We start from the raw sequence: 18,942 nt of genomic DNA, 5'->3' as shown, positions 1-18,942 counted from the left end.
TGTCTCGTTCAGAGGACGAGATGGAGTCCAAGGTCCCAACATCCAGCGCCTTTTCAGAACAAACCTCCCCAGCCGGATCGGTTCGTTCTTTGGAACTCGATGGAAATCCTTTCCAAAACAGATCGTCCTCTTCGTCCTGATCGTTTTCTTTGTTGCAGTCCTTACCTGGAAAAAAAACGATTGCACACTTTCTTCATCCCAGTCGTCACGGCATATCCGATGCCCCAACCAACCGGGAATATCGGGGGAACAAGAGCCGTTGCAAAACTGAACATTGTTGCTTTACACAAACATGAAACTCCAAGAAATGTCTGGATCCTGACTGATGCTTAGAGATTCCAGCATTCAAGCATTAGAACTTCTTTGATCTACTGTGATGTACATAATGTCATCTATGACCTCATCAGTGAGCTCACTGGACTTCTGGTGCAACGCCTTGCTTCTGATCGTTGCTATGGAAATGATCAGCTCAGCTCTGCATGACTCAAGCTGGCATAAATATTGTATTTAAATAAAACATAATTTTTATTTAACATGAAGAGATTAAAGGATTTGTATATGATTTAATTCTTGCTTTTGGGGTTTTCCATACCTGCTGTGGTATAAATGTTCTGAAGTCTTTTTTCCACTATAATTTTTAATTACAATTACGGTAATTTATTAGGATTATTAATGTATTAATAATTGCACAGTGCTAGGAAATGTCTGTGACTTATTATATTTATTTTTATAAATCTTCGCAGACAATTTAATGCTGACTATTTTATGAAACATAAGAAACAACAGGATCCAGCCCTGCACTTATACATCATTTTATTGAGGTCCAAAACCTAGAAGTTTTTGTCTTGCATCATTCAGGAGTCTTGGGGAAAAAAGGGCTTCATGATTGTATTTCAAAGGCAGATTTCAAGAACAACTTGGGCAAGAGTTTGGGTCAGACTGTGCTATTCCGGGATGTAGAGGTGTGCAGGAATCTCCACGATGTATATATATATATAAATTACCTTCTCACCCTCCGCGGGTGGTCTGTTTCATCCTCTGAGCTCGGGTCCTCTACCAGAGGCCTGGGAGCTTGAGGGTTCTGCGCAGTATCTTGGCTGTGCCTAGAACTGCACATTTCTGGACTGAGATGTCTGATGTTGTTCCTGGGATCTGTTTGAGCCACTGCTCCAGTTTGGGGGTGACTGCCCCGAGGGCCCCGAGTGTGCCTGTGGTCATCACATATATATATATATATATATATATATATATATATATATATATATATATGAATGTAGCAACTTCTTATATTTACTTATATTTCAATTAGTCTTCTATTAGTCTAAAGTAGCGGTTCTCAACTTGGGCGGTACCGCCCCCCAGGGGGCGTTCAGAGGACGGCAGGGGGCGCTGGCGGACATTTTTACAAAAGGTGGGCGCTGGGATGCCTTTGGGGGGCGTTTGGTCGAAGGTAAACTTTACACCTTAAATCCACAACAACGCCAGTTTAGACTTTGAGCAACTTGGTAAAACTGTATTGTGTAACATTAAATCATGCTTGGCTGCAACTGTATCGATGGCAGCTCATCTCCTATTCAGTGTTTGTAGCTTCATGGCGCAGCTCCGCTCCGCATCAGTTCAGCGTTACTGTGATTCACTTTGTCTGGTATTTATGTAGGCTACATATGTTTTGGCAGAAACACTCAGCACTTTTAAATTTCAATAATCAGAATACCGAAATTGTTTCCGTTGTTTTAAAAGGTTTATGTCAGTCTGCCTAACCCCATCGATATGCTTCCCGACCGCCCTGCGGGAGTTAAAAAAAAAACAAAAAAAAACGCCGAGCACATCGCGCAAATCTCTGAAACAGGAGAAGCGGGCAAAACGGAGCGAAGAACTAGATGTGAATTATGGCATAAAAACAGAGAATCCGACGCTGAACAGTGAAAAATCAACACATGATGTGAAACACATGACGATTAGGCGGTGCAGCAGGTGATGAATTACTTACTGAATGAATTAATTACTGATGATCAATAAACTATAAAATAAATCTAGCAACAGGAAAGAAACTAAAGTGGACATTGCAATAAACCGAGAGAAGATAATACTAATCAAATGAAACTAAATGGAAATGAATGAAAAACAAAATGCAAGAATAAACTAAGAAACTAAAGTAAATACAGAGGAATAAACTGGTATGGCAAGACCTTTCGAGCAATAGGGGGGCCAGTGCCTCCCCCCCCCCTCGTCATCTGTCATTAGACTCTGGAGAACTTGACTGTGCTAAGCAGCCATTTGATTCAAGCGTGTTGGACCAGGAGCACAGCTAAATGTTGTAGAGGATCAGCGTGTTCCCACAGCCACTCCATCAGATCAGAGGGGTGCTCAAATCTGAACAAAACTCAGATGACTCGATTTCCACCAGCATTTAAACTCATCACTTACGTTCCCTGGAAGCGTGAAATAAGTCTCAAAAATCCTCGTGCACTTGTAACCTGATCTGTACGTAAGTTTAGTTTTGTCTGTACGTATAGGTGTAGAAGGTTTGAATTCGCGTAATTATCAGATTTGTGAGGCTGAAGTTAAAGAAAATCTGTGTAGAAATGTAATGTTTATAGAAATTGTGTATGTGTGTACTTTTATTTTGCTCTCACAATGTAATAGTTTGTGTGCTTTTGACCACATATTTACAAGTACCTGGAGTTATGCACAGTCTTTTTTTTTAACAGTTCACAAATAATTTTTCACAGATATAACTATCCAAAGTTACACACAAAGCAGCTTACACGGATTACAAATCCAGTATTACTCACAGGTATTTTGAGACTATTTTCTCCATAGAATATTGGAGCTTACCTCAAAATTGTACTGTAATGCTTGTTAAATAGACAGGCACAAAATTTTTTTTTTTTTTCAAAGTTGCCTTTCGTGTGGCAACTTTCGACTTTTTTTGTTTATTCTCTAGACCTATGGATTGTCTTTGATTTTTGAAGTCTCCAAATGCAATGGCCTGTAGAATGATAGTATGGCGTAGTAGTTTAAGTGGTTTTGAAATGTATTAGATTGGTTTGTTGCTGTTCTTGTGGTAAAACTATTTTTCTTGCAATTCCCCCCAAAAAACACAAAAAAACGCGTTCTTGATTTGTCTAAAAGCGCTTTTGTTTTCAGAAAATATCCCCATTTAAACATACCGTAATATAGTGTTGGTGTTCTGTGTTTACGATGTGACAGAAGGCGCAATATCTTCCTTCTGGTAAAATCCAACTAGAATTGATTGGATGTAATAAAAACATTATTAATTTGATGTTTTTTAAAACAATTATTTCTCTTTGTGTGGACCATGGACCCGCTTTTTCTATATCAATCTATTTACGAAAGGGTTGATCTCTTATAAAGAGAGCGACAGATAGTTGTATATCAAGCTGCGCTGCTCTCTGTGTAGTTACGGTAGTCTTCGCCTCCCTCCTCCTCATTCTGGCGCAGCCTCCGCACAGCTCTCTGCCGTTGAGATATTGGTTGTACAGCCGGTGACATTTGGCGTGGCTTCGAGCTACATTTATTAACTAAGGGCGACATATTATTTATTAATTACCGAATTTTAACCGTTTGTCGTTTCCCAATAAAAATGAGCACCATTAACGTGAAGAAGCTCAAAGTTAACGAGCTGAAGGACGAGCTGAAAAAGCGAAATCTCTCGGACAAGGGACTGAAGGCCGAGCTAATGGATCGCCTGCAGGCCGCGCTGGACGAAGAGGCCCTCGCCGGGGATACCTCGGCGGCTCAGGAAGGCTCGGTAGATGATGGGTTCGACCAGTCTGTTGACCAAGAGGGAATGGGAGAAGAAGAGGAAGGCGAAGGTGAAGGCCCAGTAGAGGAGAGCATGGAAGCCAACGAGGAAGAAGCAGAGAATGAGGACGACGGCAACGGCGTCGCCGAGGACGAAGAAATGGGTGAGGGAGAAGACGGAGGGGACGGGGACGGAGGGGACGGGGACGAGGACGATGAAATGGATCCCATGCTGAAGGCGGATGTGGACGACATGGAAAAAATTGAAGATGGTGAGCCCGGAGACAACGCTGGAGAGGGTGAGTTACAGAGAGTTGCTCAGAAAAATGCCTGGTTGTATGGGCCGTGGCTGGATGCCGGTTTTTTTTTTTCTTCGATGAAGGGATGGGGCCGGTTAGATTTGAAAGCGTTCAGTGCTCAGCGTCCATGTTGAGTCACAGCGTGAGCCCCGCTAGGCCGCGGTCGACGCTAACACTTAGCAAGCTAGCATCCTCTGTTAGCTTATTTAATGGCGCGTAGTATCTCGACGTGGCTGACGTTCCCAAAGCATAAGTTACGTTTTTTTTTCTTTTTGGGTTGTGTTATCTAAAATATTTTACCAACGTTTAGACATTCAATGACTACCGAGAAATTGGTAACGGTTTACTACTTTTTGTTTCGTTTTCGGTAGGAGTTAGCATGCTAGTGAGCGTCATTCTCTTTGTGTCTGGCGGTAAGCTAAGCCTGTTAGCCATTTCAGATATTCCCAACCATGATGTTTAGCAATAAATGAGAGCTTTGGGTTAACAACAATGTGAATTGGCTTAATGTAGACTTTTAACTTATTTCACGTTGTTTGTGAAATAGACTTTCCTATTTCTGCTGGGTTGCCAACTTCTGCTCTTCTGAAGCGAGAGTTAGACTTTACCTCCTTTTCTCATACTGCCCAGATTCGTCTCGTATTACTGTTTTTTTCACACAATTTTTACTTTTATGTTGGATAATTATGAGTGTACCGCTTTTAAAGTGGCACACTTAAAGGTTTGCATATGTAAAACTATATGACTGGACAACCACTACTTGTTTTAAATGGAGCAAAGCTCATCGGTCTCCATCTGATGTAAGGTGGTTTTTCAAGGCTTGGATATCAGGAATTAAACATCAAAGCTAAAACAAAAATTATTTCCGAGTGTCTGAAGTATCTGAATACGTTACAAAGTTAATGTAGAAGTTATGTAAAAGTGTGGTGCCACTCAGGCAGAATTAAAAATTTAAGTCAGTTTCCATACTTTTTTCAGTTTTCTAAAAGATAAAAACTATCAGAGTATTGGAAAAGGCTTTTTATTCTGGTTAATTATTGCAGGACTCCCTTTATTGACCACACATCTTTTGGAAAACGTACTGACGCCAGTCAATTCATTTAAGTAAAAAAAAAAAAAGTAAAGAAAATGTATGCTTTTTATTTTGGGATTTTAAACTGAATCATCGAATGGTTTTATTGATCTATTTGTGGAATGAAGGCAATACTGATCATAGTTTTTAATGAGCTGTGCACAATATAGAGTAACCCAATACTGATCTTTTTGAATATTATAGAATTGAACTGATTAGTTTGTCCACATGTCAAAAACTTCACTCAATTAAAAGCCAACTTCAGTCTAATTTAAGTTTGTTTTAAAAAAAAAGAAACATTGAAACTTTGGGTTTTATTGTCGGTCTGTTTTTAAAAGAGAGACTGACATGTAAAACTGTCAGAATATTCTGAACCCAGCAGTCATGGAGACAACACAAAAATAAAAAAAATCATTAGCTGGTTTTTAACTTTTGAGCAGATTCCTAGTCTGTACACGTGTTGATTTTCATTCATAAAACATGTTTTATCTGCTTCCACTTTTGTGGCGTGTGTTTATCACATACTTTTCATCACACACTGACCCCCACCTTCACTCCCAGAAGTTTGCAATCTTCTAACCAACCTCTCATACTCAACTTTGAATCAAACCGAGTTGGGAATTTCTGAAGTGGCTATGCTTCAAGAAGGAAGCGACACCGAACCGTCTGGTTTCCGCGTTTCGTCTCGGGCGTGCAGAAAACCGGATCACCAGAGTCAGTTAGTTTAAAACACAAGGGAGGTAAGGTTAATCCAGATCTAGGTAGGTTTTCTTGCATGATGCATTGATCCCTGCTAACTGTAGACCCTCTTAAAATATAGAACACATTTTGTATTTTTACCCGCCCCCCCTGTTTCTCAGGGTTATTCCTTAATTTAGATTTTCTTTCCTTATTTATTTATTTTTTTACTTTCCAGCCCCAGTAAACACCTCTTTTTATTGTCCATTTTGGACCAGTTTGTTCTAAATTCTACCTGGTCTTAAGAACTGTTACCAACTCATGACATATTGTGCTGTTTTTAAGTGTATCCCACGAGGCATCGCCTCTTCTTAAAGCAATGCTGATTTACAGTGGACACAAGTGTAACTAATGAACGGGCTTCGTGGGCTCAAAACCCCACTGCCAGTCCGACCTCTCTCTGTCTCAAAAAAAGAGAAAAAAAAGGAGCACCTCATTCTATATCTTTGTTCTATTTTCAAAGGGGATGCGGACAAAGACACGAATGCTGATCAGAAGAATAAGAAGGGTGTTAAGAGACGCCGGGAGGAACATGGAAGGGGCTACTTTGAGTTTATTGAAGAGAACAAATACAGCTGGTAAGGACGGGACAGAGCGAATATGGCCTTCGGCATCCCTGAAGCGCCATGCGTAGCTTTGTTGACTTGTATTGGCTTTAAGTGCCAATGCACTTCTCTAGCAAGAGGTCAGAATCCTCTAATTTTTGTTGTTGTTTTTTCTTTATTGAAAAGTATAACTACACAACTTCTTCCACACATGTATTTTGAGGGTCATCCCCTGACTTAAGCTGTAAAGAGCCTTACCGTTTACTGTCTTCCAGTGCCCACCTCACAAGTGTGTCTTGTCTTTTTTTGGTGGAGGGGTGGGGGGGGAGGGGGACTGCAGTTCTGTAGCAGAAGTGCATCTATATAACTTCTATGAATTTCCATATCTGTTCCTCATGCCACTTATTGTTTTTTATTTTTTAGAAAGCCCGTTGTGTCCTCAAGGTATTAGGAAGCTGCTGTCGTAGATCCCAGTGAAAGTATCAGATGTATACCTTTAGTTAAAATTTTAAATAAGTCAGGGTTTAGCTGAGAGGCGACGGGATGAGGGGTCCACAGCTACAGGGCTAGCTCTCAAGGATGTAGATCAGTTCCCACGGAGGAGCTCGCTATTGGTCGTCCATCGTTTTTTCCTCGCAGTAGTCTATTTTTGTTTTGATTTCACTGACTGTATGATGTTCAAATGCTATTTCTGTATCATCTCCTGTCGTCAGTCCTCATGGTGTGGCTGCCTGTGTGAATGGGAGTGGCTTCTTTACCCCTCCTCCCTCATAGGTGACATCATGCATGGCCTGCATGTAAGGGTGTGTGTGTGTACATATACCTACTCTTCCTGGTCAGTGTATTTTGTTTTCTTTTCTTATTGTTTTGTTTTCATTGCGCTGCTGCTGCAGTACACGGAAGGATCACGGGCAAAAGTGAAAATACATCTGGAAACTTTTTTTAAATTTAAACAATTTTTTATTGGATGTGAGATCTTAGGGGGAGGGACTAAGAATTTCTCCAACAAATTCTGCTGTAAGGTCTTACAGCTAGCTTGTTTTTTTTTTTGTTTTTTGTTTTTTTCTATAGTCGTTACCCTCAAACACAGTTGTGGAGATCTAAGTCATTGTGTTGAAAATGCAAATATAGACGCCTCCACTTTCTCCCCCATCACATGTTGGTAATTCAGATCTGTTTGTGGGTGAATCTGATTTAAAAAATAAAATAAAAACAACTCTGGTTATGAAGAAATGTAGAAACCGCAACACAGATTGAATTACTCCCTCTATTCCTACTACTGACTTGAACCATTTTGTTGGTACTCCAGGTAAAGGTGTTACAATTTAAAAAAATAATTTCAACTTTCACTTGCAGTGGCATTTTTTATTTTTGAAAATTATATAATTTTTGGGTGCCCAGTGGCCTACTGTGTTTTTGAGCTAAATTTTTAAAATTGCCAAAAAATTGAAAATGTTACAAAGGCATTAATACCTAAACGCCAATTATAAAATCTTAAAGGCAAACATAAAAAAATTTAAATTTCTGCACTTGAGTTTTTTGCTGTAATTACAGTGTCCCAAATTTTTTTCTTTTATGTTTATGTGACAAGTCACTTTATCAGCTGAAGTTGGTGAATAAACATAGTACTGACTATGTTCTCATTATGCTTCCATTTGTTTCACTAAGAGACTATTTAACCAGGCTTTGCTGTTACTGGTGTATTTAAAAAAAAAAAAAAGAAATAAAGAAATAAACAATGCTAAGCCTGGTGGGGGAGCAAGTAAAGCCTGGTGACCCACCTGGCTTATAATGCACTTTATAATTTTAATAAATTTATTTATTAATTGCTTTCTGGGGATTTACATTTTTTTTAAATATTCACATTTCTGTTAATTATTTATATCCTAGCAAGATAACTAGTGATTATTTTAGTAATTGATTATTCTGACGATTAATTGGATTAAAAGAAATTGGCATACCACAGATTTTTCATTAGCCACTTGAGCTTTTTTTTTTTTATACAATATGAAAGGAATTAAAATATGCAAATAAACCAATTCCCTTTTGAATTGAGGAAAAAAACATTACCCAAAAGGCATTTTAGGTTTTTTATTCTCCAAATAAACATTAATCTCTTCAGTGAACATTTGATCGTTTGTTGCAAAAGATGCATGTGCAGCTAAAAAAAAAAATTTAACATGAGAAGCTCAGTCCTTTCTACTTGAGTGGACATCAATACACTGTTGGGCTGATCTGTTTTATTTTTTAGATTAACAGATTAATAATTGGCCAAAAAATGGTGATCCGTAGATTTTTATTTATTTATTCATTTCCTCTCTCTAAATTTGAACCAGGTAAAACTAAAACCACCACTTGAGTTCTGAGTAAAACAGATTTACAGACTTAAGTTTTTCGCTTCTTTTTTGAGTCTGTATACTCCAGTTAACAACTAATTACTAAATTAGTTGACTATTATTTCAATAATCAATTCATCACGATTAATAGAGGAGCCATGTTGTGATGACTTCTTCAGGGTGGAGTTTCAGAAAGAGGCCCACTTTCAAGGAGTTAATAAGTGGTATTTGATATTTATAGTTTTTATACCAACTGAAGGTAACATAGTTACTTGATGGTGCATTAAAATGCACCAAGTACCTAGAAAATGTATAATACTGCAACTTTAAAACGGCCTCACAGCTACAAAGCAGGGAGAATGAACGACTTTGCCACATATCAATCTTTTTTTTTTTTTTCTTCCTCTCCTTCTGTATACATTTACTCAAGCTAAAGTTGGGACTTTTCTAAAAATGAATGTTTGATGTTACTTTAAACCTTTTTTACATCTTTACCAGTGGTACCAACACACATGGTTGTATCTGTACATAAGTTCGCTGGTTATCTTCTTGAGCTAAAACCATTCTCAATCTGTCTAAACAGGTCCAGGAGTTGCAATCAGTGTGTAAATACACTCCCTGCACTAAAACCAAGCATGACTTTGTTAGACATCTGGAGTTGTGGCTGTCTCCACAGCAGTCCAAAGGACACACACTCAACTGAAAGCAAGATGGCCACCAATAGTTTTATCCATCAGCCTTGCTCAATAAGACCAGCTGCAGTGCTTTTTCTTTGTGTACTCTCCACATTTATTTTTTTAGAATTCGCTGGATGCTCCAAGGTAAGTTACCTGCCCAGGTCTACAACACAGACCACTGTCAGAAAAGGTTAAAGGCTCATTTTCCAGTTCATGTCCTTTTCTTGGCCCTCTCGTCTGGCTTCCCGCTTTCTGTTCCCACTATCTCTCAGCAAGCGGTCCCGACTGCATCATGAAAATTCTTTGCCACTGTGCTCAAGTTCCAGTCTTCTAATTAAATTGCTGCCTTCTTATTTCTCCAGCGCCTCTTTTAAGTCTCCCGTACCACCGCTGGAGGAAGAAGACGAAGAGTGTGATGAGACCAAAGTCTGCTTGGACACCTGTAGGTTTTCTCTTCTTTATCTCACCAATTCTCATTCAGCATGTAGATCAATTAACACATTTGTAAATGGGGTTTGATTTGTTTTTGTCTGTTCTAGATAACTGTGACCTGCACTTTAAGGTGTCCCGTGACCGCTACAGTGCTTCATCGCTCATCATGGAGAGCTTTGCTTATCTGTGGTCTGGAGGAAAGGGATCCTATGGGGTGAACTCTGGCAAAGCTTGCTTTGAGATGAAGGTTCATAATTATCATCATTACCAATATTCTTTTTTTTTTCCCCTCCCTTTTTTGGGGTTCGTACACTTGAAATTCTTACGCTTAATTGAAGTTTGGAAAGTGTTTTTTATTTCTGTATAAAGTCCTTGAAAGTGATGGATATTCAAACTCCCCAGTTTGGAGCAATCTAACTTTTGATTAAAAGCCTAACTTTTCAGTTGAAACCAGATATTTTCGAACAGCTAATAGACTTTTTCCTTGCTGTCTGAAGTTAAATCAGACCAAACATCTATTGTTTTAAGTTGGTTAGAATGAGCAAAGCTATTTATTTTATTAAATTATTTCTATTTTTATTTTTAGTTTCCTTTTGTAACTTTCTTTACATATTGTGTTTAAACATTTAATTTGAACAGAAAGATTAAAAATTCATTACATTGAATGAATTGAATTTGGGGGATTTTTTTTGTTACTGTTTGTTTCATTTTTTTTTTCTTAGACCAGTCAGGTGTGAAAGAGACATTTTAAAATATAACATTTTGTTATATTTTAGTTTGTTGTCCATTCTATGAAGAATATTATAACAAATTCTTTGTGATGAACTATGTTTTTTTTAATAATAGTAATTTGTAACTGTCTTTGGTTCATTTGGATTGTTTATACCTCTAAGGTGGTGTGATGAAAGTGTACAAACCCCATTTCTTTGATTTATTTTTGCTCTTTTAAGACATCTGGCTGTGTGGTATTACAAACTTGTAATTTTTGATTTTGTGACTCCAGCTCACAGAGAAGATTTCAGTGAAGCACATTTCCAGCAAGAACTTGGAAATCCATGATGTTCAGGTTGGATGGTCCTTGTCAACTGGGACGCTGCTGCTGGGTCAGTCCTGATTGGCTTCATTCAAAAGTTCTGTTTAGATTTTAATAACCGTAATACAACTGGACGAAGGGTTGGCACTAACAGTCCCTTGTTGATTCCTTTAATTACTTACTTTCTGTCCAGTGTTGCCAGTTGTTGCTAAATCTGGGAGAAACATCTTTAGTGGGTGTGAACACTGCCCTCTAGTGGTTTTCAAGCAACCATAATAGATTTTTTTTTCCAACTGTTCAGGCGAGGAAGAGTTTTCCTATGGTTACTCCTGCAAAGGGAAGAAGACCACCAACTGTGTGACTGAAGACTTTGGGGAAACGTATGAGGAGAACGACGTCATCTGCTGCCTCATTGTAAGACAACACTTCTAAGAATGTTTGGAATAAGTTGAAAATGTAAAAATGATGTCGATGCACCATTTCATAATTCTCTTAGAGATGCACCAAGCAGAATTTTGTGGCCCATTTCCACTCCCAACGCTTTGACCAAGTGATCATTTTAGCTAAATGTAAGATGAGCAACAGATGAAAAAATATTATTCTACCCTTCCTGTATCCATCAGTAGAATCAAAAGGAGCAACAAGTGGTGTGTGACATATTTCTGCACATACTTGTCCAAATTTTGTCATCTAAAATGAATGTCTGAAAATGTCTTAAATTAATTGAAAAAAATGTTGCTGGCCATAAATCCGTTTTATTTCTGTGTAGGACTTTGAGGGCGAGGAGGTGGTCCTGTCCTTCACCAAGAACGGTGGGGAACCAGCCGTCGCTTTCAGGGTCCTCAAGGACTGCTTAAACGGCCAGGCCCTTTTCCCACATGTCATCTGTCGCAACTGCGCTGTGGAGTTTAACTTTGGCCAGATGGAGACGCCGTACTTCCCAACGCCAGAGGGCTACACTTTCCTGCAGCAAATCCCTGTCAGCGAGCGAGTGAGGGGGCTGAAGGGACCCCAGACTAAGGCCGACTGCGAGGTCAGTACAGGACCCCGACAGGGGAGGATTTACTCTGTTGGTTTGCATCTGACTGTCATCTTGTTTGTAGATCATTGTGATGGTTGGTCTGCCTGGCTCTGGCAAAACTACATGGGTCAAGAACCAAGTCCAGCAGAACCCTGGGAAGTACTACATCCTGAGCAGTGACACCATTGTGGACAAGATGATGGTCAGTACTGTCAGAAAGCCAATGCTGCCTCCAGACTTCACTTTGAGATTTTAATCACCGTTTGCCTCGTCCGACTAGATCAACAGTTTGAAACGCCAGTCCAAGGATATCACCAAGCTGAGTGCCATTTCCCAAAGAGCTCCGCTGTTCCTGGGCAAATTCATTGAGATCGCTGCTCGCAAGAAGAGGAACTACATTCTGGATCATGTAAGTTGACTGGTCAGAGCTGGGCTGTCTGCTTAGCCTTAAAATATCTTAAATTATTTACGCAAGACAAAGTCTTAAATTCATATTTTAAAAGTAAGTTGGCCTTAAATACATTAATCACAGGTCATTCAGTTTTGTCTTTGCAGGTCTATTTAATCTCATATTCTATGTGGGGATTTTTTCTTGCAAGGTTTTTGAGGCTACCTTCTATCTAGTCTTCCAGCTAGCTATATCCTTTATAGCTAGCTAGAAATAGGATAAAAGTATATTGGTGAGTTACCAGTAGCCTTAAAAGCTTTACCAAGAGGGGGGAAAACAAAAAATGTACTTTTACCTTTTCTAACTAGCATTAGTTTAGCTCTCTATCTAGAGTAGCGGTTCTCAACGTGGGCGGTACCGCCCCCCAGGGGGCGTTCAGAGGACGGCAGGGGGCGTTGGCGGACATTTTTACAAAAAGGGGGCGCTGGGATGCCTTTGGGGGGCGTTTGGTCGAAGAAGGTAAACTTTAAACCTTAAATGCACAACAATGCCAGTTTAGACTTTGAGCAACTTGGTAAAACTGTATGGTGTAACATTAAATCATGCTTGGCTTCAACTGTATCATGGCAGCTCTTCTTCAATTTAGTGTTTGTTAGCTTCTGTTAGCTTCTTGGCGCAGCTCCGTTCTCCTGCTACTGGTAGCTAAAATCACGATACCCTCACTGTGTATCCCTCTGAAAAATGAACCCATTTAAATAAAGAAATAAAGAAATCCCTCCATGGGTGATACCACGATAGAGAGCGTTCATTTTATAGCATTAACACCGGAGCTGTAAGCGGTCCGGTATGAAATGTGGGTGATTGAACAACGGTACCACAGCACTTTTAAATTTCAATAATCAGAATGCAGAAATTGTTTCCTTTGTTTTAAAAGGTTTATGTCAGTCTGCCTTTTCCCAATCGATACGTTTCCCGACTGCCCCGCACCTTAGGGGGTAAAAAAAAAAAAAAGACTCACATTGCGCTAAACTCTGAAACAGGAGAAGCGGGACATAAAACGGAGCGACAAACTAGATGTGAATTATGGCATAAAAACGGAGAATCCGACGCTAAACAGTGAAAAATCAACACATGATGTGAAACGCATGACGATTAGGCGGCGCAGCAGGTGATGAGATTACTGATGATGAGCGTCGTTAAACAAATAAATCTAGCAACAAGTAAGAAACTAAAGTGGACATAGCAATAAACCAAGAGAGGATAATACTAATCAAGGGAAACTAAATAGAAATGAATGAAGAACAAAATGCAAGAATAAACTAAGAAACTAAAGTAAGGAATAAACTGGTATGGCAAGACCTTTCGAGCAATAATTAATACAGAGGACTGTATGGCAAGAATAAACCGACACTATTTCCAGATAAAAGGTAAAATAATATTGTTTTAGTGCCAGGGGTTGAAGACCATATCTAATACTGAGAATAAATATATCTTACAGACCATAACAGTAAATAACTGATCACTTATTTATGTTTTTAATTAGATTTGATATATTTATTTCTTCAATATTATTTTTCATGTCAGTGTTAATGTCATGAGGCTGATGACTCCATGACACTTTCAATTTGACTCATTAGGATTTGATTAAGAACCAGATTTGTTCTTTGTAATTTCTGTCCAGTAAAACTATTAATCTATAAATCAATAGACTATATAAATATATAATCCATGTTTCTGTCTCATATTTCTATGGCATTAAAAGGATCTGGAACTTTTATTTTTCCACTGAAAGTTCTGGTTTGCACAATAAATGCCATGTGGGTGAAATTTTATGGATGATACTCTAATGTCCAATTCTCCTGAAGGCAGCACAGAGCTGCACCACCAGAAACTGACAAACACTGAAGAGAAGAAGAGCTATGATTAATGTAGTTACAGTTCTATCCATGTTTTAATGTTGCAGAGCTCAGTCGTTTTGCAAATAGTTCAAAGTTTAAACTGGCATGTTGAACATCTTTTATCTGCTCATTTTGTGTAATATTTAACAACTAGAAAATGGCAAAAAATAAAAAATATTTTTTCCTCTGACTGGCTGCTGTTAGACCTACAAATTTTAACTTGAATGTTCATTACATTTTTCATAGACGCCTGTGAAAATAATTTCTATTCCCATGGCTTTTTTGTTCTCTGGGAAATTATTTTTGATGATAAATACAGAAATAAGCATAAAAATCAAAACATCTACAAGAGTGATAGTAATATTAATGATAAAATAATAGTCAGTGCAAAGTAGCCTGCAAATTCTTTGGTGGGGGCGGTGAGGGACCTGGATAAAGGCTGGGTTGAGGAACACTGATCTAGAGCAACTAGAAGGGGTATGCTTTCTAGTTAACTTATCTAAAAATCTTGAAAAACTATAGCTTACTAGAGTGCCTACCAACTAGCAAAATATAGTTTGCTAGCCAGCTATACCTAGCTATAGGATAGGCTCTTGCTAGTTATAGTTTTCTTAGCTAGTTTCTAGATGGAAAGTGTATGCTTGCTAGCTAGCTCCTTTTTTGTATGTCATGGATAAATGCAAATTTATCATCAGATGGCTGGACAAAGTTCATACATTTCTGTGGAGAAGTATTAAATTTCATTCAGGGTTGTATTAAATTTTTTTGTTTGAGTTGGTGAAACACGCATAAATTAAAGGCGCAAATTAAAATGTTCTTTTCCATTTTCCAGACTAACTTGTCCGCGCCGGGCCAGAAGAGGAAGATGTGTCTGTTTGCTGGCTTCCAGCGTAAGGCTGTGGTCGTCTTCCCCACAGACGAGGAATACAAGATGAGGGTCCAGAAGAAGGTTGAGAGTGATGGCAAGGAAGTGCCTGAGCATGCACTGCTCAAAATGAAAGGTAAAACTTCTTCACCCACTTTTCACCTTAACAGCAGCTCTTCCATTCCTAACCGATCCCAATTGGTTGACCTTCCAGGGTTCTACGCCCTGCCGGAAGAAGGGGAGAGCTTCAGCGAGGTGACGTATGCTGAGCTGCCAAAGGACGACGCTGCCAAGCTGCTTGAGCAGTACAAAGAGGAGAGCAAGACGGCCCTGCCCGCTGAGAAGAAACCCAACCAGGGGAGCACGACTCCGAAAAGAGGCGGCAGCGGAGGAGGAGGCCCTCGCGGCAGCGGTCGGGGAGGCAAGAATCAGTTCGGACGCAGTGGACAGGGACAAAGGGGTGGCGGCGGACGTGGAGGCTTCCAGAACAGAGGCAACTTCAGAGGAGGTAGGATCAGCTGGAAATGAGATGTTTGCTGGTTTTAGATGTCAGCTTACAGTGGTTTGTTGCTTTCCTCAGGCCCCGGCCCACGTGGCGGTTTCAACCGTCCTCCTCGCGGCTTTCTTCCTCCACCAGCTTTTAGGGGCGGCTTCCCCCGGCCCGGCAGCTTCGGCCGGGGCGGTGGCCCCATCCCCAGCCTGGCCGGATCCCCAAGAGGCGGGCCCATGAGGGGCGGAATGGGACTCCGAGGAGGACCCATGAACCGCGGCGGCCAGATGAACAGAGGAGGTCAAATGAGCCGAGGGGGTCAGATGAACAGAGGTGGAGGCAACATGAACCGCAATGCCAACAGGGGGCCCCCTGCCCACGTAGGTGTCTTCCTCACAATGTTACCTTGCCGTTATCGTGAGGTGGCTGTAGATGTGCTGACGTTTTGCTCGTTCTCTGTCTCTCCAGTTCCAGCAGAGAGGAGGCGGCCGTGGAAACTTTGGGCAGAAGAACAGCAACTATGGCAACAACAGGAACAGCGGGGGCTTTGGCAACAGGAACGGCATGGACAAGGCTCAGGCCTTCAACCAGAGCTGGCAGCAAGGGGTCAGTGTTTCCAGCTTTGACGTCATAAAGGTGTCCAGTAGGGGGTGCAACGATGAATCAGCCTTCATTCTGCGATCGGATGATACTTTTAACAAAAAATCCAATCTTATCCAGTGATCCCACCCTGCTAGGTCACTTCTCCTCAGGCATAGATACTAGTTACTCTGCTGCCAACTTGGTGACTTTGTTGCTATAGTTACAAACTTTTCAAACGGAAAACCATATTGACAAAGACGGAATGGGCTCTTTGCATGTCAGCGTCAGAATTCGGGGAAAAGCGGCTCAGTCGTTTCCAGCCTATTTAAAATGGCATTTTACACTAGCTGCTAACAGGGTTTAGCCAAGGTAACAATTAATGATGTACACCGATCTGAAGCCCCAACAAGTAGTAAGGTGGAGAACGGTTTAAGATGTACGCCTCGTTGTACATACACAGATACAAACTTTATGGCTAACATTAACTTTAGCTTATGCTAGTAGGCAGTATTCTTGGACATTTTTCTTGTAAAAATGTGCTATTTAAGTATCTAAACATTTTAATCCATTCTAATTTACAATGTTTTTACGTTATTTTGTATTTATTTTCAAGTTCATTATATGTGTTCATAGTTGTTATTGTCAGAGACCAAGTAACTGGGGAGGTTATGGTTTGGGCTTTTTGCTTCTGAAGCATGAGGAAGCACAACAAGCCCCATGGTAGAGTAGACCTCTACTGATCTACTCTGACCAGTAGAGAAGCTCTGGTGTCAGAGTTCAAGTTCAGTTCAAAGTTGTTGTGCTACTGTGTTCTTGAAGGTCTCTGTTATTTTGTTTTATTTCTTTTGCACGCTTCTTGTGAAGAGCTCAAATAGGACGGTGTTTACAGCAGTGTGTTCAGGTGGATTGGTTGCTCGGCTGTCTGGCTGTGGTCTGCTCACTCGTTCCCATGCGGCGTTAGCTTTAACTGGTAGCGACGAATATTTACAAGTCACCGTCTTCTTAATTCAGGATCTTTTGGAAATCCATGAAAACTTAAAAGCCCATTATATTAGGAAGACAACAATGTTCATAGTATTGCTTTATTTGCATTTGAAATACGACTTTGTCTTTTCTAGCTGTCAGGGTAACTCTAAAAAGTCTGTGAGGTTATAAATCTGCAGTCAGTGCTCCCCCTAGTGTCTGATCATGTTAGTACAGCTGGAGTTCTGTTCAAATGAAACTGCTGCTATAAAGCACTTATTTCCCTTAAAGCTTTACTTATCCCATCACATTTTATAAACAAATTTCAATATGACAGATCAGAGTTTAACTTTGACTTTTCTTGGATCTCAACCATTCCCTTTCTGCTCTGACGTTTGAAAGTTGAACCTCTGCTCTCTACAGAACCATTGGGTCTATAAAGGGCTGGGCAATATGGACTCAAAATTATATTGCAATTTTTTGTGGTACTATTGTGGTAATGACAAATTATTATTAAAAAAAACAATCTATTTCTTTCTTTTGTAGGTAACTGTATGGCTATAACTGCATTCATAATGTCGCAAACACAAATCCTGCTCCTGAATAATACTCCCATTTGAAACAGGGCACCACAAAACCAATCAAAGCTGAGAAAATGTAGCTTAATATAGTGAATTGCTCTGCATTTTATATGGAGATATCAAGGTAGTGGAATACATACAGTTTCCTTCCACTTCACAATTACTTTGTGCTAATTTATCACGTGAAATACATTGTCGTTTGTGTTTTTAATGCAACTTTTTTTTTCAGAAATGAAAGGAGCATTCTTTAGACTTGGTCCAGTTTTAACTCTAAACTTTGTTTTGCAGTTCTGGAACCAGAAACCTTGGAGCCAGCAGTACCAGCCTGGATATTACTAAGACAGTTGTTCTTATGGACTGGTGGCTGACACTGAGAACCCACCACTAGCCACGGAACATCCCCTCTCTCCCTCCCCCTTTACTGTATGACTTTGTTCCCCTAAAACCCACTTTTAAAGGTCGAAAACCCACCGACTTCCAAAACGGCGCAAGGCGATTTGATCTGGATCCAGAACATTCCACCAGAGGAGAGCAGGAAGCAGAAAACGTAATCAGAGCTTTATAAAGTCTATTTGATTGTGGGTTCTGTCTCATTCAGACACTTTTTTTTTTCCTTGTTGTACATTTAAAAAAAAGTCCCCCCCTGTTCAACCACTTTTTAAATGACATGCTTTTAAAAAAATAGTTTGTAAAATCAGGAACAGGAAACGGAAGTGGGGCGATTTCTGATTTTTTTATTTTTTTTCCCCCATTTGTTCTTCAGGGTTGTGCATTTTATCTGTGCTGTGATTGCTTTGATTTGCTTTTTTTTATTACAAATTGTAAATATTTGTTTTTCTCTGTAGCTTGTCAGACTATAAGAAATGTGATGATTGACATAAACAGGAAAGCAGGACAGCTTCTATTGGTAGACTGTTCATGTCAGTGCTTTAATGTTCAACAGTTAAACAGACGATGGTAGATTAATGACTTTTTTTTCTTTATTTGTTCCCACCATCAAACTTGTAATATCATAGACCTACAATAAACTACTTGTTTGCTTTTTTTTACATTCATCCCGGCTTATGGCTTTCATTTATGTCAAAGGTGAGTAAATGACCTTTGAAGAAACAAAGCGCATCGTTGGCGTCGCATGTTTCCGTTCTCTCACTGTAAATAAATTTTGGAAAAGTATTTCAGCTAAGCTGTTTTCAGGACAAAGCAAAGCCATTTTATACTCCATTATGCCTTTTTCTTTTTAAATTATATTTTTTG

At 39.7% G+C, this 18,942-nt stretch overlaps 1 protein-coding gene across 1 annotated transcript; it reads left to right on the top strand.

Moving 5' to 3' along the window:
* The first annotated feature begins 3,462 nt into the window (after positions 1 to 3,462).
* On the top strand, positions 3,463 to 18,743 carry hnrnpub (heterogeneous nuclear ribonucleoprotein Ub). The gene is made up of 14 exons (XM_081602288.1): positions 3,463 to 4,067; positions 6,341 to 6,455; positions 9,798 to 9,877; positions 9,975 to 10,114; positions 10,871 to 10,970; positions 11,202 to 11,314; positions 11,670 to 11,933; positions 12,004 to 12,123; positions 12,202 to 12,330; positions 15,040 to 15,208; positions 15,287 to 15,580; positions 15,653 to 15,942; positions 16,031 to 16,168; positions 17,977 to 18,743. Exons 1-14 carry the CDS (start codon positions 3,608 to 3,610, stop codon positions 18,025 to 18,027), a joined length of 2,463 nt encoding a protein of 820 aa, XP_081458414.1. The 5' UTR covers positions 3,463 to 3,607; the 3' UTR covers positions 18,028 to 18,743.
* The last annotated feature ends 199 nt before the right edge of the window (positions 18,744 to 18,942 follow it).

The sequence above is a fragment of the Poecilia reticulata genome, chromosome 21 (genome assembly GCF_904066995.2).
Source record: "Poecilia reticulata chromosome 21, P_reticulata-male-v2, whole genome shotgun sequence".
In the NCBI taxonomy this organism is placed as follows: domain Eukaryota; kingdom Metazoa; phylum Chordata; class Actinopteri; order Cyprinodontiformes; family Poeciliidae; genus Poecilia; species Poecilia reticulata.
This window is presented reverse-complemented; position numbering and strand designations above follow the sequence as displayed.

Bases quoted from the DNA above. Each gene is read 5' to 3' on its own strand.
- hnrnpub (XM_081602288.1), top strand. From the start codon at position 3,608: ATGAGCACCATTAACGTGAAGAAGCTCAAAGTTAACGAGCTGAAGGAC. The intron at 4,068-6,340 runs GTGAGTTACAGA...CTATTTTCAAAG, and splicing joins CGGAGACAACGCTGGAGAGG to GGGATGCGGACAAAGACACG. The intron at 12,124-12,201 runs GTCAGTACTGTC...TCGTCCGACTAG, and splicing joins CCATTGTGGACAAGATGATG to ATCAACAGTTTGAAACGCCA.